The sequence below is a fragment of the Aquila chrysaetos genome, chromosome 13 (genome assembly GCF_900496995.4).
Source record: "Aquila chrysaetos chrysaetos chromosome 13, bAquChr1.4, whole genome shotgun sequence".
NCBI classification, from domain to species: domain Eukaryota; kingdom Metazoa; phylum Chordata; class Aves; order Accipitriformes; family Accipitridae; genus Aquila; species Aquila chrysaetos.
The window spans coordinates 23,640,959-23,668,050 of NC_044016.1; the positions used below are offsets into that span (position 1 = coordinate 23,640,959).

The following is a 27,092-nucleotide window of genomic DNA, read 5'->3' on the forward strand; positions in this document are numbered from 1 at the left end:
TCCCAGGAAGTCAGGTCTGCCACCCCAGGCTATCCCCACCCTATGTGTGGTGTCACATAATTAGTGCATTGCCATGACCAGCATGTTTACAGGCAACATATTTGCTCTGCTATTCAGTCCAGGAAAATATTGTCTCCCCTCTGAAGGTGGGCACTAGACTTTGAGAAGGACAAAGGGAGTTGGGGAGTACAAAAAATGTGAGATTAGAAAAAAAGAAATGGCTGTGACATTGATACGGCCAAAAAATATGAGAAAGACAAACATGGATGGACACCAGAAAGAACAGGAGACTAAAGCAAGGAAGAGAGGTAGAAAAGTGAGGGAACAGAGTAAATCTTAGGAGAAGAAGTGTACCCATTTTAAATATGCTGCACCTAGGTCAACTACAAATTGTCCTTTTGATGAGGAGATTGCTGGGTAAACTTACTTGGCCGGTATTATCCAGAAAGTTCTACTGAATAATAATGTCCTCTAACCTCAGTGTCAACGACCACTTTGCTCTCTCTTGTTGCAGTACTCCTCCTGTGCCTCCCAACTCTCACCAAAGCCCACAGGGCCCTGGGAGCACCCTCATGTGCCACAGCCTCTCCCTCCCCAAGGGGTTTGGTTGCCCATGCTAGAGGTCAGCTCTGTCGCAGCACAGCTCTATTGCCTTGGCCCAGGCTTGGGTGCAACAGTGGAGCTGTGAGCAAGGTCTGCCTGTGAGTGAGAAAGGGCTGTGGGAGGCATCTGTGGGGGCTTCCACCCGCGCTGCTCGGGGACAGCACATAAGCGCGCACCCTCGCCTCTGCTCCTTGTACCCGTGTCTAGTCTTGTACCTTTCTATCCTGATCCTGATCCTGACCTTGCCTTGCTAGTCTGGGTCCTACCTCAGTTGGTCAGACCTGTCTCATCGCTGGGGACTTGCGTGGCAGCCTGGGCTGTCGGCTGGTCCTGGGTACCACCACCAGACCGGCTCTGCTCTTCTTGTTGGGGCTCTGTGGGTCTGCAGCCCTTGTTGGTGAGAGGCAGCCCTGCCTGCCTTGCTGCCACCCCGGCTCCCATCCCTCACCATGGTCTGGGTGTTGCCAGACAAAATCCATCTCTAAGAAACTTTGCTGTCCCGTCAAGGGAGAGTTAGTGTTTGTGCATGCACCGAGCGCTCTGGAGCCCTGGGAAGTTGTTGTTGGCCTTGCAGAGTGCCTGCTGATGGGGCTGCTTGCTGGTGAAGGATGGTAAATTGCACAGCCAGGGAGGAAGGAAGGTACAGATGATGTTTCTACCCTCAGTATTAAAGTCAACCTCTATGCTGCAATCAGCCTGGAGGCTCCTGGGAACAGAAGATTAGATTTAGCTTGATCGCAGACCTGATAGGCTGCACAGAGCTGTTTTTTTGTTTCTCATTTTGACTAACAAATAAGGAAAATTGAAAACACTGCAGTAGATGTTGTTTCCCACGGCCTGAAACAACAGCTCGCCAGGGACAGAGCTGTCCTTTGCCTTTCTCATTTAGGAAGCTGCTAGTTGGCATTCAGTGCGTGAGGCTTGCCCGGGTCCTCCTCCAGGACACATGAAAACGATCCACAGTACTGCCTGAGGGCTAATTTGGGGTTGCTAAAACTATAAAAGAGAGCAGAAAATCTGCTGCTAGCAATCTTGCTCACCCAGGTGGGCTGGAGAGCCGGCAGCCCTCTGGAAGGTGGCAACAGGCTCTTGGCGCTGAATACCTGTGTGATCCGACAAAGAGGTGAGAGGTTAGACACCAGTGGGCGAGGAGAGAGAAGCATGATCGCAAGGGATGCAGTGGCCCTGAACTGTCTTTCTGCACACGTTTTCAAACCAAATGGAAAAGGAAGATGGAAACAATGAATTAAAAAAAAAAAAAAATTAAAAGCTGAAAGAGGTTGCAAAAGCAGAATAGTTTAAATGTTAGTAGGTGCTGCACAGTACAGCTATTCACTGGTGCACTGGAACAACTGGTAGTGGGTCCTGAGATGCTCATCATGCTCAGGGCCTGGAAACTAAAAACATGTGTCTCCTCTCAGGGTCAGGCCTTCATCCCCCAAACTTACACAGACACAAAGTTCCCCTCTCATTTTGCAACAGCAAATGTTATAAAAGACCCTTATAAATGGTTTTAGAATACTATTTTAATTCTAAGTTTAATTATTTGTTTCATTTTTTTTCCTAAATGTTGCACTATTGTCACGCAATAACCCGTGTGATATGTGCTCTCACTGCATCCTGCTATGAAGGTGGTTAGGAATGAAAAGCAGTGCGTTACTGCATGACTCAGTAGATGTGAGTGGTGGAACTAGCTGTGGGGAGGACTTAGAGAAGGGATTGTAATGCCTTTACCTGTATTGGGTCGTAAAATATTCCTGTTACTTGCAGAGGTGGAAGTGCCCCTGAATGCTTTGAAAATATTATATTAGTTAGTACATGGAACTTAAACACAAGGTTTTCTAGTATTCTCACAATACAAATCTACTAGTTATTACTAATTTAAGACATACCTGTATTCTGTCCTCTTCCTTGTGCAGCCTGAACCTGTCCTAAGTAGACATCAAAATGGAAAACTGTGATTTATACCATGTTTTGTTCAGGACTATTGCTACCTGGCTTTTTCACTGAGTGTTATTTTATAGCTATCAGTGTTAATGGTTCATATATAGAGTGTTTTCATTAATATACTTTCTCAGATGTTAGCTATATATTTTGAGCCTGCTTAAAAAAGCATTGCCTTGCTCTGTCTGTCATATAAATTAGCCTAGTTAACATTCCCTTCAGTTAAGAATATTTACTTTTACAGGTCTCTGGTCTGCATTTAAAAGATTTGTAGTCACTGCTGTGATTTGCTTTCCCTTATAACTTTCCTTCTCTCATTCACACTAGTTATCTATGTTTATTTCTATTTCAGTACCATCCAATTGTGCTGGTCATGTGAGAAAGGTTAAAGAAAGCCCCAAACCCAAAATAACCCCCCAGACCAGATACTACCCTTTCTGCAGAGAGTGAGTGGATACAAGCAAGCAGGCAGACTGTAAATAATGAGACAATGACAGAAATAATGCGGGAGAATTCATGTGTCTGAAATGTCTTCACCACTGTGTACACAAAAGGCTTTTTTTAAGGTGATTGGGTTATTAAATTTCCATTGTTCAAAAATACTAATGGCTCAAAGCATTTGCAGATGAAAACCACGTCTTTAATCATGCTTTTCATTTCATTAATTATTCTTAAGAAGCTTGTTAACAAACTTATCCTTTAACAAGCCTTTATTCATTAGTTTTCCCAGAAAGATTAATTCCAAAGCCTGGTGAAATCAGTGGGAATGTTCTAGCTGACTCCTATGAACACTGGACAGGGGCTCATGAGATATTTTTATCAATATGATAACATAAATGAGATAATTTTGAATGATTGTCTCAGAAAACAGGAATTGCTGCTCCTTGGGAACTTGATATTGCAAAATTAGGTGACAGCAAATAGCTTGTGTTTGACCCAAACTCGAACCTGCACAGGCCGCTGGAAGCCCTTTGATGGGATTTCTAGGAGCTGGCCTGAGAGACCTTGTAAACTCCAGACACCAAAGAGATCCTGTTTAAGGAAATAACAGGCTCATCTGCCAAAACTGTCAAGGCTTTTAAACTCTGTAAGCTTCTAGGTCTGCCTCCAGATGGACCATGGTTAGCACAGGCTGAGTTTTCAGGCTGTGGAGGGAAAAGTCTGTCTGTGCAGCAGTGTTGTATGGGGTTGTGCAGGGCATGCTTTCCACGCAGGAGATCGGTATGTGGCAAAGAGGTGGAAGAAAATTAACTCTGAGCCTGAGAGCTCGCCTTGTTTTGGGGTTGCCACAGAAGAGTCCAAATGTGTACATAACACTGTTTAAAAGGTCAGTAGAAACAGAGTACAAGAGGGTAAGGAGAGATTAGTTCAGTATCAGAAGTATTTTATGCCACTTTTTAAATGAATTAGCCCTACCCTCCACACCCCCGTTAGCAATGTGGATTTTTCTCTATGCTCCTTTTGACTGTGCTGGGCGTTGGGGCTGTTCCCTCTCGCTGTACCTCCCAAAGGCGTCTTACCACATCCCTGCAGTAAGCTGGTTTCTGCCATGCTTTTGCTGGCAGGGGCAAACACAGTGGTGGTAGTGGGGAAAGGTTGGAATCGCACTTCCATGGTGTGCAAGGCTCGTTCTTCCTTCAAATCTGAGATGCCAGTGAGCCTGTGGCCCATGAATGTGTGTTCATTAAAGCAGAGTTCTGTGCAAGCTGGAGGCTGAGGCAGGACTAGGAGAAGTCTGTAACAAACTGGGGATGGACAGTCACCAGGAGAATCCCAAGAACTGGGTCAGAAATGAGAGCAGTGGAGTAGAGAAACCTTGGTTGGGAGCAAGTCCTGTAGTGAGCAGGGAGGCGTGGAGGCAGTAAAGGATGCGGACAGCAGCGAGGAATGCAATTTGGAGTGGACCTTGCAAATGATGGAAACTGATTTGAGAAGGCCAGCAGCTACGCTGTGCACAAAACATGCCTGGCCTTCTGCAACTTGGTCGGCACTTTTGATGGGCTAAGTAGTCAGGGTTAACTTGGGGGGAAAGGCAGCATCCAAAAATAAATGCCAGCTGTTCTCCCTAGTGCCAGGATGGAGCCCTTACCCAGTGCATCCTGAAGGTATAAGCCCTGGTGGTCTGGTGCTGCTGGAGAAGAGCTTTTAATGCTTTCTCTAGCAATTGCACTACTGTTGTTTCCTCATTCTTTTTTTCTTTTTTCTCTTTACTACTATAGTAAGTTGCAGCTGGGGATGAAAGCAACGTAGTGTACAGTGATAGGCAGCATCCAGGTTAGAGTCCCTGTCTGAAAAGAGGTGCAACCATTGAACCGAGCTGGGCACAGAGAGCAGGGCAGCGCCTTGCCTGAGGATGCCCAGGCACTCGCTGCCTGATGCTTGGTTGCAGCTCAGTGCCTCAGTATGGCACCAAGGATAGTGACATGGTTTATGATTGCAGTGTTCACAGAAGCACTGGATTTATTCTCAATCCTCACCTAGGGTCCAAGCAGCTGTGCAAGAAAGGATTGCTTGAAGAGCTGGGATGGGAGAGGGCAAGTGAGTTCGTGGCCCTTGGGAGTGTGCTTAGTTAACTGCTGTTGGAAAGAGGCAGAAGCTGTCATCGTACCAGAGCGTGGCTGAACTTAAAGTTGTGCCCAGAGCCACAGAGAGTTTGCATCCACTTTCAGAGCCTGCTGCCATTGCTGCTTCCCCTTCAGGGTCATCCTTTACGACATACCGCACTGGTGAAGTGCTGCACTTGCTAGTAGGGCAGATAGGAATAAGCTGTCAAATGTCATGCTAGTCACATCAGTGGTTTTTCCTTTAGCAGTTTTGCCACATCAAGTCTTTAAAGCAGGGGTCCTGTGATGGAGCAGAGTCTCAGATACTTTTCCTGTTTCTGTATCTTTGACAAACAGAAGATAAAGGGGAAAGAACAGCAAGAGCTAGGACAGAGGAGTTTTGCCCCTGCTTTAATGCTCTAATCTGCAAGTCCTGCTTTTCTGCTTCTGTGAACTTTTGCCAGCACCAGTGGCTGGAAATGGAAACACTGGAGCTAACAGCAGCCACAGCCGTGCTCATTCTGACTGTGCTCTATTTCAAGGCTATTTACTTTTGAGGCATCTTTTGCAGGCAGACTACCAGTGCCCTGTGAGAGGTAGGTCTGTGAGTCCCTGTGAGCCAAGATGGACAGGAGAACATTTGATTCTGTCCGGTCAAGCTAAACTCTGGTTAAGGCCAACGACGTCATCAGAAACTCTGGCGTGAATAATAGGAGTAAGTCCTAAAGGCTCCTCAGACAGAGAAAACTCATAAACTGCTTTGTGTATAGTCATTGCTTCAAAACTCTATTTATACTTTCTGTATTTTTTTTTTAGCCAGTTCTTCTCTTTTAGAATCAAGAAGAGATCAGGAGAATCCAGGAAGCCAAATACTGAATACAGACATGCTGGACATGGTCCTAGAAATGAAGTCTGTGAAATCAGAAGTAGGTCTCCACCACTCCTCCAGCTCACAATAACCTATCCCTAATTCTGATCACTTTAATCTTTTGGGAGTTAATTTATGTTTAGAACTTCAGTAAAGAAAACTGTGAAGAAAGATGGATCCAAATTGGAATGAAGTGACCATTGAAAGACTTGAAAAAGTGAGCGCTTTATTTTTGTTTTTTCATTTTTTGACTGAAGGTTTGGTTTTATTAAAGACAAATACAACCTTCCCACTGATTTCAGTGTTGCCAGAACTTTACCCTCAATATGCATCTCTGACTGGGGAACCTCAAACAGGGTTTCCTAATTGCTAGTAAAGACAGTAATGGCCTCTTCTGTGCTCAGCCTGCGCGAATAGGAAATAGAAAAGAAAGCAACAAGCAGGACCAGGTTTACAGGCACATTAGGTACTGAATCATGCAGATTCCCACTGAATTTAAACTCCTTTGAATTGTGTTGGCACTTCTGTAAATCCTCCCATACACATACCTGCACATTTGACTCAGTAAGATTAACCCCTCCAGCCCCTCCCCTTATTCTGGGCTCGCAGCTATATTTGACTTAACAATGCTTTCCCTCAAGACCTGAATTGCCTGAAAGATACCTGCCCTGCCGTGTGCTTGGCTCTGAATTACTTGGCAGCAGGGAGGGCTGCAGTTATGTATATGAGAGCGAAGCCAAGCGCAAGGCAGTCAGAAATAGCAACAGAGCATAAAACCTAATGATGGCCCAGCTCCCTTTTCACTCAAAAGCAATCGTATCCCCATGCTCAGAAACTTGAAAACAGTTGAAAATATTCTTCTTTACTTGACCGCACAGCTAAGCAATTACACATTGTACGGGAAAACACCTCTAAATACTTGCATTGCAGGCTGTGGGCTGGAATGGGAGCAGGCTTCTGGATTGAGATGCAGAGCTCTGAGCAGCCGCCACTCTGTTGTTATTCCTGGCATGCCACTCATGTTATTGACATCACATGTATGCCAGGCTCAGAACCACAGCCTGAGGTTTTTGAAAGAGCATTGGTTTAACATAACTCGGCATTTCAGAGCTCTCAGCCCTAAGTTTAGATGGCTATGCAGCCCTCTGCATCACGTATCTTACAACTAAATCAAGTCTCCCTTTGAGAGAGTAAGACAGAAGGAAGCAACAGGAAATCATGATTCAAACAGCACAAGCTTTGTCTCAAGTGTTGCAAAACCGAGCATTTGTCAAGGCTGAAATGCACAGATATTCACTAGAAAGGCTTCCCCAGAGCTGTGGGTGATCAGCATCTCTGATGTTCAGGCCAAGCATCTGTTTTTCATTTTAAATCCAGATGTGGATTCAGTCATTGAGTTTGCTGAGGCTTGAAAGGTTATTGAATCATTGCTGCCTTAAAATACACTCTACTGCATGCCTTGTGGCATACTTACTTTACCATACTTACTTGATGCTGCAGCTACCACAGATGAGTATGCTGGGTGGACACTGCTAGAACCTAAAAATAAGAGATTTTAATTTTCAGCTACTGAACCAAAAACCCCAATGTTAATGAGTAAGAATAAATGGAGAAGGAAAGATTAAAGAAAACCAGGTGTGCAAAAGTCATATGAGATGTCCTTCACAGTGTTTTAATCTTTAAAATCCAAAAGCTGTTACAAAAAATATACTACAACTTTCATTTATTGAAAGTTATCACAAAATTAATTCTAAATCAGTCTTGACCTATTTGTTGAACTCTCAGTCCAGACATGTGAATCAAAGAACTATTTGTTGACTCCTATCCCTGAAAATCATGACAGCGTTTGGGGATGGAGAGCTTACTCCCACATGAATCAGTTTATAGGCCAGTATATTATATATAAAGATAAAGACTAGCCATAATTTTACTGCAGATGAACTCTCATCTCGGAGAATCTACATGTTTGTGTTTAGGTGAGACACACTAATTTTGTATGTATCTCAAAGGTACAACTCTAACTCCAACTTATCTGCTGGCATTAATTTTTTTATCCACTCCTAATATTTTTACACTGAATTACTGAATTAATGGTCCACTAAATCATGGTATATTCAGCTGCATGTCTTCTTCCTTAAATTTTAGGAAAGCTGTAGGTCAGGAGGAAAGCAATGCAAACATCCATGCTACTGACCTATATCTCTGACCCTATGCAGTCCAGGTCTAGTCTTGGATGCAGCTGCAACTGTTGTGGTTCTGATAGTCGCAGGTGTTGTGGCTGGCTTTGGCGTTGTGGTGGAAGGATCTGTTGTCGTGGTCATTGGTGTTGGGGTTGTGGTGGCCATTTGTGTAGCTGGTGTCAGCACTGGAGATGTCTGATGCTCTTTGCGGACTGCATCGCCTGTAGGAACAGTGACACGATCACTGCAGCTGGATGTGTGACATGCATGGAAGCATCATTAATAGCGCTCACTGTTTAAGGCAACCCAGACACTGCTGTTCTCCTCAGGATGGTACAAGCATCCTCATCTGTGGAGCCATTAGTGCCTTCATTGCTGTGTGGGTGTGTCGCACAGGTGCCTGTGTGACACAGTATTACACCACTGTCTGGGGGGTGCTGACAACATCCTGTTGCAGCCTTAGTGTTTCCCCTATACTTTTCTGCTTTGGCTAGGAACACCTAGCAACCTCACAGACGTCTCAGACCTATGAAATGGTTCAACCAGTCAGTTGCAGCTTCTGTTTTGCCATCATCTTTTCTCAGTGTAATTAAACAGCTAGAAAGTCCATATAAATGGAAATCAACTGATACCTGGTAATAAAAGATGGCCATTCTCAGTCACAGACCAGAATAAAATATGCATTGCCCATCACAGCACTGAAAATGCTTTTGGCAGAAAGACAACTTCTAGGTAACGGTGATTCGGGGAGCGGGTCAGAGCCAGAACAGGGATCATTAGGGCTTTGGCTGAGGGGAGTGGGGGAGAGCAGCACCTGGGAGGTGCTGATGATTTCATCTAACTTTGACTCATCTCACAGTTGCCACTACTTTTAAAATGCATCATCTGTTGTGAGAACAGAGACAATTCTAGTTGCAAAATTTGCATCCTAAATATCCTTATATGAAATTGTTAACTTGCTTACAGTTCTTTCAAGTCATTGTCTCAAAAAAGATCCTTCACTGTTATCTTCTCCATCTACCTACAAAAAACTGCCCTAAAATATATTCCATGTTCACCTCAGTCTTGTTCCTTTCCTCCTGCCCATAGCCCTGGGGATGGCTTGACACACTGTGTACACTGAAAGGGAATGGTGTGCAGTCTATTCATTGCTGCACAGCACAAGCTTGTATTTTATTGCTGGATGTTCTCCTTTTGGAAAGCATCGTCATGAAACTGTCTGGTGGATTAATTACCACCTAATGCTAGCCAGTGAAAAACTCAGATCTCAGACAGTTTTAATGGGATAATGCTGAAAGAGAGCTCAGAAGAAAAGCAAAACAACTCAGCTGAAAAAATCAGTGTGAATGGCTCTCTGGGCTGAACAGTGCCCTGCTCCACGCTGCTGCGCTAGAAGAAAGAAGACAGAGGGCACAGTGAGTCTTCTCCTGTGATATGGTGCTGCTGGAGCAGGGAGCAGGCACATCAGCCAGCTTTATACCCCAGGCAGCAAGGAGCAAGGAAGCTGGGAGCTAACAGTATTAGCAGAAAACCCAAGGAAGCAGCATAGTAAGAGCAGAGAAAAGATGTTGCCTTGGTACATGTTGGCTGGGTTTCTGGTGGAGCCTTTAACACAAGATGAGGGCTCTTGAGGGCTAGCCGTTCCCAGTGCTCCTGCAGGCAGAGTGCCCATCTCCCTCACAGTATCTTCAAAGGGTTTGCAGGGCACATGCTCTGCACAGGAGATTGCTGAGAGCCTTAATGCAGGGTTTTGAAGTTCATGACATCTGAACTCGCCCAAAGCACAGGCAGAAATTAAACTGAGAGTGTGCCCTCTCTTCTCTGAATCGGCACATGCTCTTCAAGCACCACTGCAGCTACTCACGTAATGGGGTGGGTTTGGTGGGAAAGAGGCTGTAGAGAGGAGGTTGGACGGGGAGGTAAAGCTGTTTAGGCAGTTTAGACCGGGCTGAATACTGTAAAAGGGCACTGAGATCCCCAACCCATACCTTGTTCCGATGCTTTTTCTGACGCGTTAGCGGTATCTGCACTCTTTGTAGCTTTTAGGTCTTGCTCTAGCTTTTTAGGCTCTGAAGCAAAATTAAGCACATTAGGAAAGGCAGCTCTGGAAGAAAATAATTTAACTTTCCTATTTAGAGATTTTCAGTTTCCAAAGGAAGGCATCCCATCACCTGGCATTAGGTAGTCAGTCAGTCTAACCAGAGATTTCTCACCAAGCAAGAAAAAGTGATGGCTGGGTGGCTCTAGAGAGTATTCACCCCATATTTTTGGTGCCAAATTTAGGCATTTTTACTGCCCAAAAGCTCCTGCCAATGTCAATAGAATTTCTGAATTGAGCAATATATATGGGCTTTTACCACTAATAAACCAATACTCATAAGATTAATGCATCATGTTGTTGATTTTTCCTCTGAGTAACAGTGTGTCCTGAGAATCAGGGTCACGGTGTGTGTACACTGTTTGGGGAATACCAGCTAACATACAATATTTCAGTCACTAATTCACGTTCAGATGTAGTTCTTTCTTGCCTGACATTGTCAGATCATCATGGGGCCAAATCCTCAATGCCACGGACTGCCTTAGAAGGAAAAGGGAGATTTTTTTGGTCCTTTTTTTCTTCTAAGACCCAAAGTCATCAAAGTACTTGGAACATTTATTGCAGTTCATTTACTGCTACCCTGCAAAAGAATCTGCCTGTGCTTTTATGTTTGACCGAGTAGTGGAGGATTTTGATCTTCCATTTTTTTCTCTTTTCTAGTTGATTTTGGCAGCATTGACCTATTTGAGAAATTACTCCAGGGTTGATGGTTTCCTAAAGATTTGTATTATTTTTTAAAACATCTTTTGATTGGTTTTACCAGCTGTGAACAGTTTTGCGAAGGTTTTTCTTGCTTTGCCCAGCATTTGGGAAGCACTGTAACCACCAGCAGCATTTAAAGAAATGTCAGGCACTATGAATCTCCAGCATCCCTGGGATGAGGACCAAAACTGCATCTCCAACAGCTGATCAGGTGTGAAGCAGGATTTTTCACTAATCTGGCAGCAAGTGAGTGTAATCCTCAAAGGACTGCCTTTACCTCCAACAGATAGTGGGTTTAAGTATCCAAGTGAACAATGTGGTCTCTATAATTTAAATCAGAAGAAAAAGGTAGTTTTTTTAAATTAAAAAGAGAAGTAGGGAATCCTTTATCACAAGATGGCCCCAGCACCATATTAGAGAGATTTTTGTCTTAAGAACAAGCTGTTTCTAACAGAGTACAGCTGAGATGGCTGGGCTGAGGTGGGAGGGCTGACGGGGCCAAGCTGGGCTCGGGGAAGGTGGATTGTGAGTATCAGATCTCTTTGCTACCTGTGGGACAGGGCTGGGCAAAGCAAAGCAGTGGCATCCTAAAGTACTGGGTTTCATGTAACAGTTATTACTTGCTCCTTTGATCATCCCAGGTTTTCTCTGCGTGAATGCAACAGTCTTTGTTGCTAGGATCCTAACATTTTCATTCATACTCTTTGATTCAAGAACAAAGTGAAGGAAGCTGCTTGAGTCTCTGGTTTGCTGCAGGAACAAGCTCCTGGTATTTTGTTTGCGTGACAGAGATATGACCTGATGATGGTCCCCATTTCTACACTGATTTTCACATAATGTGGGTTTTAGCACTGGTGGAAGAAATCATTGCTTGCTGCCTGCTAAGCTCTACCCTCGTTGCGATTGTCCCTGGTCTGGTGTGAGGCGTTTGGGCTTATACTTCAAGTGTGGGTACATTTGGGAATGATGAGATGTAGTTTTAGTAAATGTTTCTTAGAAAAAGCCAAGATTTCTAAGGTATTGCCTCCCTTCTAGCAGTGTATAATATTTGGTCAGTAATTTCTGCATACCTGCTCAAGATATATACAAATCTGTACCTATTTGATTGTAAATGCAAAGGTATGAGAAACTAGAGACATGGCTCTGAGTGATGTATTTTCAGTCTGAACAGCTACAGCTATCAGATTTAAATTTGCCTTTGTGCAAATAAAAGCCTAAAGATGAGGAAAGAGCTCTGCACTTTGCTTCCAAGGACCAAACAATAACGTACAGGAGAAGAGCAGGACTCCAAGTAACTTCTGTGTGGCCTTGGATGGATGCACCCACTGACAGGCATTTGAGTTCATGGGGAAGATGCAACACATTTTGTTATACCACAGCTCACAGTGGATAAGCTCAGGAAGGCTTAGGCTCAGCAGTCAGCAAAAGAGACATGTTAAGGAAGTGTGTAGTAGTATGAGCCGTTAATTTTGTTTTAGTTCACACCCCCAAGGAAGAGCCTGAACATTACACAGTTGTTACAGGGGGCATAAACAAGTGTCATTTCAGTGGCAAACTTGAATATCAACTACCACCTGGTGTGAGACTTGATCAAAGATCTCTGAACACAACTAAATTATGTAAACTGAGTCTTACAGAGTAGTTCCTTATCGTATCATCCTTAGATAAAGCTGCTGTGCATTGCCATCTGTGTCATTAGTATTATATTACTGTTTATTATTATACTCTCAACACTGAATATCCCAAAAGATAACATGAATAACAATAGGAGAATGTCAACATCTATAACCTCAAATGCTTTCATATAATCAGTACAACATCATACTCACTAACAGATTTAAAGCAAGGGGGAAACTACTTAGAAACAGAAGTCTGTGAAACATGGTACAACCAAAAAATAGAAATTGTCTGGGATAATTTCCATATGCTTAACATAAAAAAATACCATGAGGGATTTGGATGAGATGCTAAGGGATGCATGAACTTCTGGCTCTGAATAATTATATCTTTGTATTACACAACCAAGAAGCTACAACAGATAGTTGTGAATGGATGTAAGGGAAAGTCAATCACAATTACTTGCCTGATTTAACAGCTGTGCTTTTCGGAGAAGAATATTCAAGAGTTGATGGATATGTCACACCTTTTCTTGGCTTGCCCTCTACAAAAAAAAAAAAAAAAAAAAAAAAGAAAAATCAACAAAAAAACCCCCATCAGAAAACATCACAAAATATTCTAAATTTTCGTGCAATAAAATTCTCATCTAACATATGTGTTGAGAATCAGACCCCACTTCTTTACTGCCCAACTCATTTTCTTGAAGATTTCTTTCATCTGATGGCAGAAATCTCAAAACCGTACCACTAAAAATACCAATGCCTAAATCCAGCATCATAAAAAAAAAAAGTTGGAAAGCATGAAAACACAGTCCTGGGAAGGATTTGAAGAGGTCAGTTAGTTCATTCCTTTGCTCTCAGATGGTGTTAAGCATAAGGAGACTGTTCCTGAAGGACATCTGTATAACCTGTACTTAAACCCACAGCTTCCCTAGGCAGCCTTTTCCAGTGCCGGACTATGCAGTTGACTTAGAAAGCATGTTTGATGTGGGATTCATTTCGTCACGCACACAGCATTCTTCTCTGACCTCACTTTTGCAAGATGCCATTTCCAGCAACAGTCTTTTTCAGTAATAACAGTGAGAGAAGGCTGTGCTTGTGTGTGGGAACATATGGTACCTATATTTAGATCTAAAATGAGGGTCCTGTCTTAAAACAATGAGGTACGTTTCCCAGTTAAGCTTTAAACCACAAATCTTTTTAGTGCTGCAGCAGATGCCATCTCTATTGGTACATGTGGCCATGCAATTCCAACTCTTGGGGCAGTTTTTATATTCCCATATATCACTGAATGGAAAGTGTTGCAGAGAAGCCCAGTGTAGGAAAGACTGCTCTGGCCTCTAGGAGTTAGTGGTTGTAGGACCTCCAGACCCTGGTGATTGTTTCTACAAGATGCTGTGCTGTGTCATGCACCTGGACCACCTCAGGTGAGACCTACCTCCACCTCCTGCAAAACCTGAGTCTTGATGGTGCTGCTAGGTTTGCTTTCCTTTATTCCCTCAGTGGATTCTTTAAGAAGGTCTGTATGGCACTGTGAACATATCAGTTGTCATCCTGGGTGACTAATCCAGAGACCAACAGCACTGAACAGAATTAGCTGCTACAGACTGAGCCGCTCCTGGGAACTGAAGGCTGTTTCCCCCATGATGGCCCACAAAGAAGGGTATATGCAAGAGGAACTGGTCCTCTTTGTGGAGGGATGGCCTTGGAGCTGGAGAGGCACTGTCCTTTGTCCCTTTTCATGTCTATGTCTCCTTTGTTTTACTCCTCTCTGAAATTTCAGATGTCATTAAAAAGACCTAGATGAAGAAGTTAGTTTGAGTTACTAATGAGGCAATGAATGATGTAAGGAGCTATTCCATTTCTCATTTACAGTCGTATAAACTGAGAGCAGCTCCACTAAAGTCAACACAGATCTGCCAAAGACCAGAGCTGGCAAGTTAGCATGCAAGGACAAGCTGGAAAGAGCTTCCTTCTTGCCCTCGGCTCTCTCACAGAAGCTGGCCTAAGTGAAGGGCAGCAGGTCTTCACATCCACTTCCCCCTAAGCTAAAACTGGGATCAGGAGCCAAGCAGGACTAGGGAGCTCTTCTGCCAATTTAGTAGAAAGATGGAAAGCTTATAGGATTGCAGATGATTTCTAGATGCATTTCTTTACCCCCAACAGAGGCAAAGTTGTCAGGTATGAGTGGTTGGTACACGGATGCAGTAATAGCATAATACTCTGATCTTAATTTAGAATATTTCTGTGCTAATCTGATTTCTAATGCAAACCTGAAGCCCGCTGCTGTGCAAATAAACTGGCTAGGATGGGAAGGCTGGCTGCTCCTTGAGTCTGGGGTTTTTGATCAACAGCAACTTGCATCCCATATGTGACCAAAAGGTAGGTCTGAGGCCTGACATGAATGTGGCCCTGCTCTCTGGAGCAATGGTAACATGTCTTTTTCACTGTCTGGAAAAAGTTACATCTACGTTGGAGTTTGCTTAATGTACTTAAAAATGGGGTTACATGTGGGCAGAAAACCTCAACTTCTGGCCATTGAAGTACAAGCTATGGGGTGGTGGTTCCTCACTCTAGCAAACCCAGAGGTTTAGGACTCTATTTTCTTAACCCATTAACTGCAAAACTCGCACTAAACTGAATGGAGTCATTCAAGTGAATGCCAAGGCATTTCAGTGCTTGAAAGTGAATACCAGTGCATTTGCATACCTCCTGGTGTGCTGGCTGCTTTAATCCCAGAGGACAGACCTCCTTCCCCACTGCCCCTAAATCACACCTCTTCATCGCCTGGGTCCCCCGAGGATTCCTCTTCCGTGCTCTTTTGTGCAGATGCTCATTCACAGTTTAAACATCACAAACTCTTGGTGACAATATCCTAACTGGGAATAAACTGTTGGCACATTTCCAGGGTACAGTATCACGTACGGGAGTGGTCTGCTGAAAGGGAATTCAGCTGGAGAATAGGGGACTCAGTTTAAGCTCTAAAGCTGTTCTGAAATTAATCCCTTAGGTGACTTTTTGTATTTTTATTGGGGAATGCTTTATGCAGCTCTGTCTTTTTGTGACTCATAATTGTAAAAAAAAAACAAACCCAACTCATCTCTGTATCAGAGTGAGATCTGTCTGCAGTCAGCCTCAGGCTGCTGAGATGAATAGCACAGCCTTCCTGGGGTTTTAGTCTTCTGAACTTCTCTCTAAAATTCTAAAATTCCCACATTTTCAGTAGGTATAGTGAGAGTTTTCTTCCTTTTTATATATGTAATATGATATGATATATGTTATAGGATATATTATGTTAGATTTATTCTTGAGCTAGTTTATAAACTGAGTAGTTCCACTGACGTCAGTGAGAGCACTCAGCATGCATAAAATTAAGTGCATGAGGGACAAATCTTATCATGCCTACACATACCCAGATTTCTCATCATCTCCTCTTACATGTAACTTGTAACTTTCTCTTGTATCTTCTTGTATAGTGTCTCATTAATTAAGAATAAAGATTTGTTACTATAAATCAAAAATTCCTACAGTTTTATGGGATAACAACTGAGCAGCTGCTGAGGTAAAAAAAACATCTTATTTTCCATTTATGTACTGGAATTACAGTGTGCTGTTTGCTGGGGAAAAAACAGCAACAAGTACAAGTAGCAATTCAGCGATTCTGGGAAATTCCTACTCATCCAAAATAAATCCTTCTCATAATGTAGTGTACCCATGGCAGAATGCTGCAAAAAGCGCATCCACATGTATTAATGCAAACTCCAGATGACAGTTCGTTTTGGTCAGTTTCTGAGACCCCCTTTGTTGCGCACAAACTTTCACATGAAAAGAACATTTCTTTATTTTCAGTGGCTGTTCAGATCCTTCAGCTGTTGACTTTTTCCAGGAATGATGTAGTTAGCCAATATCAATTGGTCATACCTATCTTAAACCTCCAAAAGTGCAGACCAGCAAGAACTGACCCACTGTATGGATGCAGCAAGAAGTTAGATTTAGAAATTGTATGTAAAGCAATGTAAATTAGACCCTTCTTTCACATAGGTAGAATGAGTGCAAGTGGGCTTAAATAATCTAAAGCTGGTGTAAAGGGGATCTAATTTAAAAAAAAAAAATCTGTGAATTTTGTCAGTGAATGCAAGTGAGCTGCTGTATATGCTATGCGAAGAAAAAAGGAATCAACAGTAAATTAAGATGGATTTCCCTGCACTGGGTAGATATCAAAACAGTTTGGTTAACAGAGGTGGGGAGAATTCATAACATACTTGGGACACACCAATAGAATTGCTTAATACAGGGTTTGCATAAATACAGTATGGCTATATGTGGCTTGAGATGGGTTGACAGAAGTCAGAAGTTACTTCAGAAGATGTGAACTCAGGTGTGGGCTGAGGTTGCTTCAAACTGCCAAAAGGCCCTTTAGTTCCCTTAGCAGCACTACTTACCAGGGTGGAGGGCAAGTGTAATAGGAAGTGCTCCCCATCAGCACCGAGGCTCGGATTTCATATATCAATAGAGGGACTTAATGTGCCCTCAGAGAGTCAATCCAGACTGCCTGTCACCTCTGGCAGTGGGCTCAGACCCACACTGGGCTAAACGGAGCACACCGCTGGTGGAGTGTATGTCTCTGCGGGCAATACAGGAAGCCCAGAATAAAAACTGTCTCAAGTGCATTATTCATGCTAAAGCTAGGTGGGATGGGCCTGTGGTGACTAAACAGGTCTTTAAAATGAGAAGGTTGCTTCCCCCTCCGCCTGTTGCTGCCCGGCTGGTCGTGCAGTGGGGAGCAGCCGGGGAGGGCAGGCAGCTCCAGCACTCACCACAGTACCTGACACGAGGAAGGACTCCCTCCAGCGTGGCAGTGACAGGGACCGGACCCCGTTGGAGAAGCTCCCGCGGTAACCGGAGTGGCCGGCGACTTTCTGGACGAGGATCTTCCCACCTGTGTTGTCAATTATACCACTGCAAGGGGAAACATTGTGTCTGAAGGTGGAAATTCCCGCCCCAAACTTAGAAACTGTTCAACAATGCAAGAGGTATGAAGCATTCACTTTTAAACCAGGAGCTACATTGGAGCTGTGATGCTACTACTATGTCTGCTGCTATAAAATACTTGTGCTTCTTCCACATTGAGAAAGAGCAGTTTGTTACAAAGTGCTGTCAGGATCTGTTTGCTCCTCCCACTGATCTACTGGTCCTGTGTTTAAGACTGACCTAGTTGCACACAAGAACAAGCTACTGCCTTCATTAAAATTCCTGCAAGCTTGATTGAGTAACTGAAGATGGAGGGAGAGGTACTCAGAGGAGTTTTCAGGCCACCCATGTGCCAGAAGTACAAATTTGAGGCAAACCTCCCACTCGCTTGACTTTTTTTTTTGTAAAGAAATTGTTCTCTTCGAGTTCCAGTATGTTATCTGCAAAAAACTAAGCTTGGTTCTGACCTCAGCCTTGAGTAAACTGAACACAATATTGCTGGAAGCTGTAGAAAACCTGGCAGGCTCCATGTGCAGTGCACATTAAATGGTGTTTGACATATGATGTAACATGTGTCTCAAGACAAACAGAAAACCTTCAGTGTATGCAACCTGCTGTGACATCATTAGGAAAGCAGGCAAACCAGGAAGCGACTGCGACTCTAGAGGGTGGTAGGGCAGTAATGACAGTAATGACACTGCAGGAAAATAAGTAGTGGGCAGCAAACAATGGTGAAGAAGATGTTAGAGCTGTAGCTTTCTCTGATGACTGCAAGAAGCTGCTGGTAAAATAACTGTAAGGAAAGGAAATTCACTGTCTGTGGAAATTCAACATATAAGCTAACAAAGCCAAACCCAGCTGGCAAACAAGGAAAACTGAAACCCTCACTGCAACAATAGAGGCAGCCAGCATTTGAACTACAGGGGAAATTGCAGTCGCTATCAGTATTTTGTAACTTCCCTTTGAGACAAGCTCTGTGTGCAGGGACAAACAATTTCCACTGTGCACTAGTATCTAAAGGAAGAATTTGCCGTTTGAAGGCCAGTCACCTGGCAGTCATCTCCCCAGCAAGGGTCTGAGCAGAAAGAGCTGCAGCCAGGAGGTGGCAGCCCTATGCACACAGGCACGCTGGCCTGTGCACTGCGCAGTGCAGAGGTAGGGTATAATGTCCCAAAGCCTTAACTATTCAACTTTACTCAAGATCCCAGCTATTTCACAGAACTAGAAGCACTGCAATAGCTCAAATAACTCCAAATGAAGCCACGCTATCAATCAGGTTTTATAAGTTCTTACTGCATTTTCAGCTGAATGCATCCTGCCTTCTGCATCCTGCCTACAATTACGGGGTTGGTTGTGAAGTTATTCTCCATTAAAATTTTATGCACATTTTCGCATGGCTAATAAAACTCAGCAAAATTTGTGCTATAAAATTTGTCATATACATTTTCTTGTCTAGTGTCCTTTTCTGTGGCAGGAAAGCACATTACTCAGCCTTTGATGTCAAGGACAGTTAAATTCAAATCTGGAGAACCAAAACCAATCCCAGAAGTATGAGAGTTATATGTATTCATCACTGGTGATATGCCTATTTTTTTCTGAAGCTTTATTAGTAGCAGCAGCTCCATCCCTATCTTCCACTTGAATAATAATAGTACAACAGTAATTTGCTATGCATGCATGAGAGATCTGCAAATCTCAGGACACTTCTCCAAAGGTTGAGGAACGTGTTCAAACATGACTGATTTCAATCAGAATACAAGATTGACAGCACTTTATAAGATTGGATCCATTGCATCAGACATGGTCTTTCTTGCAGGTTTTCTACTAGAACAGCAGCCTGCAATCAAACTTACAAGGCAGTGGGAACTTTAAAGAGTTTGAAAAGCAGAGAGTTCCCTACACTGAAATGACAGTTTTGTCTGAGTGCCTTGCTCATATTAAACTCGCTCACCTGTGAATTGCAGCATTGCACACACTGGAAAAGGAAGCATAGATGTCTGTGCCATAAACACGGTATTTTACATCTTGACATCCAGGAGGGCATTTTGCAATGAATTCTGGATTGATTATCTTCCCCGCCTTGACATCACAATCGATCTGGGGTACATCTGTGAGTGCAAAATCTTGGTAAAGTCAGATTGAATGTTTTCATAGCTGAGTGACCTTGTCATGCAATAATGAGTGAGTGACAGGGATGCCCTCCTCTTATGCCTTCATATCAATGATTTTGGGATACAAGACATGTCTATGTGTTCTGCATCTACAATATAACACGTTATAACCTCTATACCGAGGGATGTGGCTGTAACTAAGGATGGAATAAAGAAGCCTGAGGATTTCTGACCTTCAATGTTTGCTTCTCTGAAGGAAATATCCCTTATGACACTTTGCGGGAGAGAGAAAGAAATGTAGTCACCCAGGCTGTGGTTAACGTGGGAAGGAGGGGATAGGGGAAGAGGTGCCTGCGACTCAGGACCAGGAAGGGCTGTGCACACATGAGGCAGGATGCTTCCCAAGACTCCTGCGGTGCTCATGTAGTTCTGTGCATTCCATAACACCAGGCTGCAGCCACAGCCCGTTATCTTGTCCCTAATTTTTAAAACTATTTGCTGGGTGCAATTTACTTTGAACAAGGGGTTTAAGTGTGACTTCACAATGTCACAGCAGGCTTGTTTGTCAACTAAATCAGCAAAATAATCTGTGGACAGAAATGCTCTTACAGCAGTATAACTGAAATTTATACATCCTAGTGCATAGGACATGCACCACTTGTCTCATGTTAATCAGCTACCTATGCTTGGTGTTACAGCAAGTCCATTGCACACATTTATGTCTCTGTCTTTGAAAACCTTAGTGCTTGCTTAGATCCTTATGTGGTACCTAATGACCTATGAAGATACATTTTAGTAGTAAAGTACACAATTTCCCCTTTACACACGTTCAGTAGCACATGTTACTTAGTAATTTGATTGCAATAAAAGAATGTTAGTTAGCATATGCTCCCTTTGGCTCTGCAGAAAATTGTGAACAGTCACCAGAATATAACCTCACTTTGCACTTTTTTTATGCATCAGACATGCCTGCTGTAAAGCAGCCAAGAATACTACTGGGACCACTTACATAGCTTAGCCTTTTTCATCTTCTTTGTGGCTTCCTTAGCTGCATATGTACATATGAGAGACATGCCTAAAACAAAGAAAACATAGTATCAGGAAAAAGGGGAACTGTCAACATCAGTCACCACAAGCTCCTGTGCACAAGATTTTGCAAATTTGAATCAACAGATTGAAAAAATGAAATGGGAATATTATCAGTTCTAGTGTGGCATGTCCCAGTATCCTGTCCCAGCAAGGGCACTGATTTCTTCAGTAAGTAGAATTATGATTTGAAAAGTGTAATAGTAAAAGAGACATACACTGTTATGTTAAAACATACATCACAATATATGAATGTAGCTTACCTTGTTAAGTTTACTTGCTAAGTGCATGACATACAAAAACTCTTCATTCTCTGTGCTTATTTTATAAGCACTGTATTATGGGTAATTAATAATTTCATTACAAATATCTTGACTTTCCTATTCACCTTTCCCTTTTCTGAGCTTTCAGAGGGAATTGAAAGTATGATGTGTTGGCTGATCCTCTCATCGTTTGTTAAGTTAATCGTACTAGAATATGCAACAGCAGTCTTAGTTCTTTTTTTTTATGTTCTTCTCCCCCTAGAGTGGCTGCAGTGAATTTGCAGACTTAATCACTCCTAGAACTTTTTCAAAAGAAAAATCAGTCTCACAGTGTCTGAAGTGACAGTGTATAGATGCAGTATGGGCCTTTTGTCACTGGTGCAGTTGTGTAACCAAAACAAAACTGTAGTTAGAAAAAAAAGGAGCGAACCAGTGGAAAATAAAGTGCAAAGTCCCAACTACATGACATGCAATGTTAGGGCATAATTTAATCTGGAGAAAGTAATTTGGTCTCTTAGTAAAGATAGAAGAACTACATAGATAGCTATGAATTTGAGCTATTTGAATTTGAATGGCTATCCTGCCAGACTTGAGGACCGCAGCTAGAGGAAATATTGCCTGGGAATATCACAATTAAAGTCATACAGCACCATTAGGCTACGTGGTGGCTGGATCTCCATCAAAGGGAGACGTGTAAGTAAAGTACACTAAGAAATCATGCTTGATCAACTGGAGTGTTCATGTAAGATGAATTGCAAATTCTGGAGTCTCTATGTGTTTCCAAAAAGCAAGATCCTGTCTGACTGGCAGGGGAAAGAAAATAAGACACATTTATAGCCTTTGTCCTTTGGCACCTTCTTGTTCATGGAGAGAGCAAGAACACAGAGAAAAATAGGGAAGGGATGCTCCCATGTAAGAAACAGCTGCTTTTTCTTTGGAGGGAATCTTTACATTACATTTTTCAGGCCCCGTTGTGCCCTCTGATATGGACTGCATGCAGCTGGTCATGTACTTTGAGATCTCTGCAGGTTTGGGTAGGCTGTTTCTGAAAAGCTGTGCCAAGGTTTACTCCACCTGCCATTGAGAACTTCATCAGCCATGGAGTCCAAAGGGAGGAGAAGAAACCAGCAGCCACTGGTCAGCCAGGACAGGAGAGTACAAACCCACAAACTACTAACTAACTGCAGCACATCAGCTGTACTTACCAAAGAAGGTTGCAATGACTGTGGCCTTCATGGCGAGTAAAGCAAAATCTGGATGTGTCACTAAGGAGCACTGAAAAGGAAAAGAAGAGTACATCAGGCTGCATTTGGAGGTATCGCAGATGACACTGGAAGGGTGGGGGAAGAGGGACTGTGCACTCTTCTTCAACCTTTTACAGTCCTCACATGCTGCGTCCTCTTCTCATGCTTTGTAGAGCAGCTGATGTCCACAGAGGAGATGGTGTTTGGGCTGTGGTATTCCCATAGACTAATTTTTTACTTCTGTCCAAGATTTGCCTTTTGCCTCAGGAAACCAAGATTTCATTCCACATAGTTATTTCTGAAGCCAGTGGCAGGAGAGGGCACGATGGGTACAGGCATGCTGTGACAGCTATTCAAGTTCATTCACTACTCTTCTAAGACACAATCACAGAATTGTATTGTCTGCACATCAAACCACACCATGCAATCTCATAAAGACATGGGGAACATAAGTCCGTTCACTCCTGAAGGACGATGCGTAAGGTATCTTGCAGTTGTGCCATCATTTGTGAGCCAAATTACTGGTTTCTTTCCTTTTCTGAAGATGTGTGTGTGTGCATGCGCAAGCACCTGAGATTAAGAGCACTCTGTCAGAGCAGCTGGACGATGTTTTTTCTAGGTCTGCATATGTAATTCCTTACCCCTGCCATCCCTGAAGCTCTTGGCCAGGCTGCAAGAACACAAATTTATCAGAGATAACCCGTCTCAGCTCCTCCTGAGCATCACCTTCCATGCTGCTTTTGCAGTTACTTGGTGATTGTTGAGGGAATCCTGGGTTGGGCGCTCATAATTAATCTCAGTCATTAAAATGCTACAAGATGCTTGACAAATATCAGAGTAAAAAGTCTGAGAGGGAGAAAATATTTGTGTGTTGTACAGGAAAAACTCAAGGATCAAAATAAACTTGGTCTTCAAAGAACCTGATTACATGCTTACAAATGGAAAGATTCGTACTAAAATAAAAATTAGCTTGCTATCAAGGAAGAAAATACATGGAATGTTAAAGCTGCAAATGATCAGGAAAAGCAAGATATCTGCCTCCTGGAAAAATGGCAGTGACAGATGTCACATAGCAATTCGTGTACTCAGAAACAGGGCTTTGGCAGCCACAGAAAGAAATTTAGACTGACAAGGCAGATACAGGAGACAGAGAAAAAAATTGTCAATCTGTCTTCATATACAATGTTTCCACATTTTTTATTTTAATTGCTCTTCTTTTTCAAGAAAACCACATGCTTCTTGAGTGACGATGCCTAAAATAGTATGCTAGACTAAACTGAGTTCAGCCAGTTCTAGGCCTATATAATTTATAAACCTTTTTACATGGGCCAGCTGTACGTCTGATTTTTGCTTCTGTGCTACGGTCAGAGAACTTCAAATGCCAGAACATACTAACAGTATCAATTTCTAATAGTACTATGTCTTTCCTAAAACAGTCCTCCTGCTAGGCTGCTAAAGCTGAAAGCAACAGAGGTTGCTCAGAAGACACCAAACTGAATCCTGGGGGTGTGGAAAGTGGCTAAACAAGGTGACTGTGTCTTTCTGCAAAATGATAGACAGTGCAGCTGGGGTGACCCCAGACTGTACAAGCCATAGCAGCAAGAGCAGTTATGTGGTAATATTCTGCTGTCACTGTTAGTTTCTGTGAAAAAAACCTTGCCCATCTCCTGGAAGAAAAATAAATTTTAAGCATTTACTGCAGTGCATTTCCACCATGAAGCTGCTAAAGGAAATAGTAACAAGCTGTAGAAGAGAGTTCAGAGGAACTTAGCTCAGATGCTTTTCAGTTATATGTCTCAAGCCATCACCATGTCAGAAGTATCAAAAAATTGCCCCCCTGCAATGAGTTCTCACTTCAGGTCAATCCCAGAAAAAGAAAGAGGCAGAATAAGAGTTGCAAGTCATTTGCAGAACCACTGTGCACCATTAAAGACTATGGTGGCACTGACTTAGGTTTCAGAAAAGGCATCTTAATAAGAGCATTCCCAAAATCTGCAGCGAATATATTCAGCAGTGGCATATTTAAAGTCAAAGAGAGCTGTGAGAATTTGTCCTGACAGTATTTGGCTCTGTGCTGAGGTATTTTCATCTCTAGTTTAATTAGAGTAGAAAAGGTCTGAGATGGTAAAGGATCCATGTAAAAGCTAGCTTCATGGGTGGGCTGCTGTGCGCTTTGTGGAGAGAGTCCAATACTACTTAACTTTTCCTGTCTTACAAAATGTATAATCACCTGTATCACCAGTGCTGCGCAAGCCTTCTCCATGCTTTCTGAAGGCCCTGCTGTCCCCAAGGCCAGCTGCCCCAGAAGCCATCCCAGTCCTCTTGGGCGGCACTACCCCAGGCTTGGCTGCAATTGCAATTTCCACCTACTCTGCTGGTGGCATTGCTTTTCAAGGCAACAGAAAGTGGGCTTTTTTTCCTAAAATATTATGAATTTCCTGCAGAAAGAGGCCAAGAAATCTAAAGGGAGTTCATCTGTAAAGCGTCTCAGGGGCAAATGAGTTCAGCAGACCCCTTAGCCTGCAGTAACAGATATTTTATCAATAAGAAAGTTAACAGAAGCATTTAGACAAGGCTGTTAGATTTACTTAACAGATTTCTTGTCATAGCTACACATAAAAGCATCTTGTGGTGGACTCTGTACTTTTGCTGGTGCAGTTCATACTAGTATCCTGATGGAAATAAATTATAATAGTAAAGAAACTTATTTTTGCCACTATATTAATTTCTACATTAGGCACTGGCATGCCAGGAAAAATGCATAGACATCCTGTGACACAGCTCTGGGGGCAACACTCTCAAGGGGGGTCCTGGCCTTCAGACCTTGGGCTGTCACATGGGGGAAAGTGCAGGAGGATTTACACTGCCAACCATTAAGTGTCCGGCTTAGAGCCTCCAAGCTTTCCATTGTGGTAAGTCTGTGTGCATTCATTGTATTAGGGGCCTAGGGAGTCACCTGATTTAAGCCCTATGAGATCTCCTATACTGTGCACTAGCATGGCATCCACTACTTCAAACTGGTAAAAGGAGCAACAGCCCGGAATAAAACAGTGTGGGTTTTTTTGTTCCTCTGGGAAGGAAAGGGAAAGCAGGGCTCCAATCAATGCATATGACAGGCTTTTTAGTCCGTGTAGATCCACTGGGAGGTTTGGGGATGTTTTATGTGTAGATCAAGAATGATACTTTGCTATTAAACACAAAGCTATTGCTCCTTTGTTCCTTTACCAAATGAATAGATCCCATTGAAACAAACCCAAAAGTTTCTACTTTGGGTTAGTCTGGAGTATGAGTTTTGCTGCAATTTCTCCTTATCAGATTTCTATTAATGCAGCACAGTCCATCCTGGTGACTAGTGACGATTCAGTATTAAATCTCCTAAACTGTATGCTGGATCTTTGTTTACCAGAGTACCTTTTCCCATCTGTATCCTTCAGACTGCCATAACAGAAGTTAATCTTATGTCAGGAAAGTAGTTAAGTATATGCATTACATTAACATGTGCTTAAATCCCAGCTAAGTCAAGTATAAATGTAGTAAGAAGCACCTCCTTTAGTGTTTCCAAGTGCAGATCCTATTTTACTTTTTAAAATCAAATTTCTATTTGAAAGAATGTTGATTACTTTTTCCCTACCACAGATACTTGAAAAAACTTGAATGTTAGGGAAGAGCCAGAGTTAGCAAACTATTCTTTCTGCATATAAAGTAAGATTTTTATACTGACCTTTTATTAGCAGCTTGACTTTTATAAAGGTCTGAGAGAGCTGCTACATGCTACAAACAAACAGATGGTTTAAATCGGTATAAATTGTCACTGTATGGCAAACTATAACATTTTTCTGATGGAAGCGTAGGTTTTAAGTAAGTCCTTGATTTTTGGTGTCAGGCACTGCTGTCCATTCCACGTGCAAACTGAAATTCTTTGCTGGTGCCATGTGCTTTGTCTCTGCAGGAGTAAGCTGCTTATTTCCTGTAATCTCCTGTGCTGCAGAAATTAATTTGTGTACTCTCTTTGTATCACAATAGTGTGTGTTATTGTTCCCCTTCTCAAGGGGTTGTAATATCGCAGCAGCACTGGCACCATAAAAAACAGAAGTGGACTTTGTTTGAAAGCTATCTGAGCAAGTAGCATGGAGTTAACAACATGATCTCTAAGCACTGTGGGTTGAGTTAAATATGTGCCCTTTATGGGAAAATCAGGTGGGCTTGGTGTAGGTGTGAGTAAACTGGTTTGGATAAACAAGAGCTGATAGTCATCTTCTAGAATAAAACATTTTAGATTTCTTTTTTGTTTTCTTTCATCTATTTTAAAAGGATTTTTTAACTCTTTCTTTGTTTCATGCTCATACTCTGTCCCTGTGGTATTGTACCTTGCTCGGCAGTGCAATAGCTGTTCATTTTGGTGCACAGTAAGTAATATAGCTAACGCTTGTCACATGTGATTTAGTTTCACCCCCTTTCTTGTCAGAGTGAAGGAATGATGTACCCTCAGTGCACTGTGTCGCTCTGAAAGTCTGTACATAAAAAAAAAAAATCCAAGCGGCTGTTTATTTTAAAAAGGCAGGTAATGAGTTCTGCTGAGCCAGAAAAGCTGAGTTGATAACTATATTTCATTTCAGAGGCTTAGATTGCCCTGTAGGTATCCCAGGCCAGATCACAAAAGGTAAGATCCTATGTGCTATTTTGCAAGGGTGAGCTTGTTTGCGTGGGATGCTGGACTTTACTCTTTAAGTGGTCTGAAATAGAATATATGCGTCCAGGAATTAAAAAATATCACAGACCTCATCACCTTCTGCTATAAAAAAGGTGAGTGAATGCTTACCTGTTTTCTTTCATATATGAAGGAAATTGCAAGGGGCTTGCTAT

The 27,092-nt window shown here is 42.7% G+C and overlaps 1 protein-coding gene and 1 long non-coding RNA gene across 15 annotated transcripts in view; one reads left to right on the plus strand and one right to left on the minus strand.

The window, feature by feature from the left end:
- Window positions 1-27,092, minus strand: part of VIT (vitrin) — a 56,818-nt gene that overhangs the window by 18,597 nt on the left and 11,129 nt on the right. For 3 of the 14 annotated variants that reach the window (XM_030035615.1, XM_030035611.1, XM_030035607.1), the window contains exons 2-12: window positions 22,191-22,260; window positions 20,646-20,711; window positions 19,477-19,648; window positions 17,380-17,513; window positions 13,022-13,099; window positions 10,127-10,207; window positions 8,153-8,359; window positions 7,447-7,497; window positions 2,496-2,534; window positions 2,338-2,394; window positions 1,644-1,715 (exon numbers count right to left, since the gene is read on the minus strand). In XM_030035615.1, coding sequence (XP_029891475.1) covers window positions 1,644-1,715; window positions 2,338-2,394; window positions 2,496-2,534; window positions 7,447-7,497; window positions 8,153-8,359; window positions 10,127-10,207; window positions 13,022-13,099; window positions 17,380-17,513; window positions 19,477-19,648; window positions 20,646-20,711; window positions 22,191-22,221 — 988 coding nt within the window. In that variant the 5' untranslated portion in view covers window positions 22,222-22,260. The remainder of the gene's footprint in view (window positions 1-1,643; window positions 1,716-2,337; window positions 2,395-2,495; window positions 2,535-7,446; window positions 7,498-8,152; window positions 8,360-10,126; window positions 10,208-13,021; window positions 13,100-17,379; window positions 17,514-19,476; window positions 19,649-20,645; window positions 20,712-22,190; window positions 22,261-27,092) is intronic. The other 11 variants (XM_030035613.1, XM_030035608.1, XM_030035616.1 and 8 more) reach the window with 8 other exon arrangements.
- The window catches only part of LOC115350215, a 47,343-nt gene that overhangs the window by 9,537 nt on the left and 10,714 nt on the right, over window positions 1-27,092 (plus strand). The window lies entirely within an intron of this gene.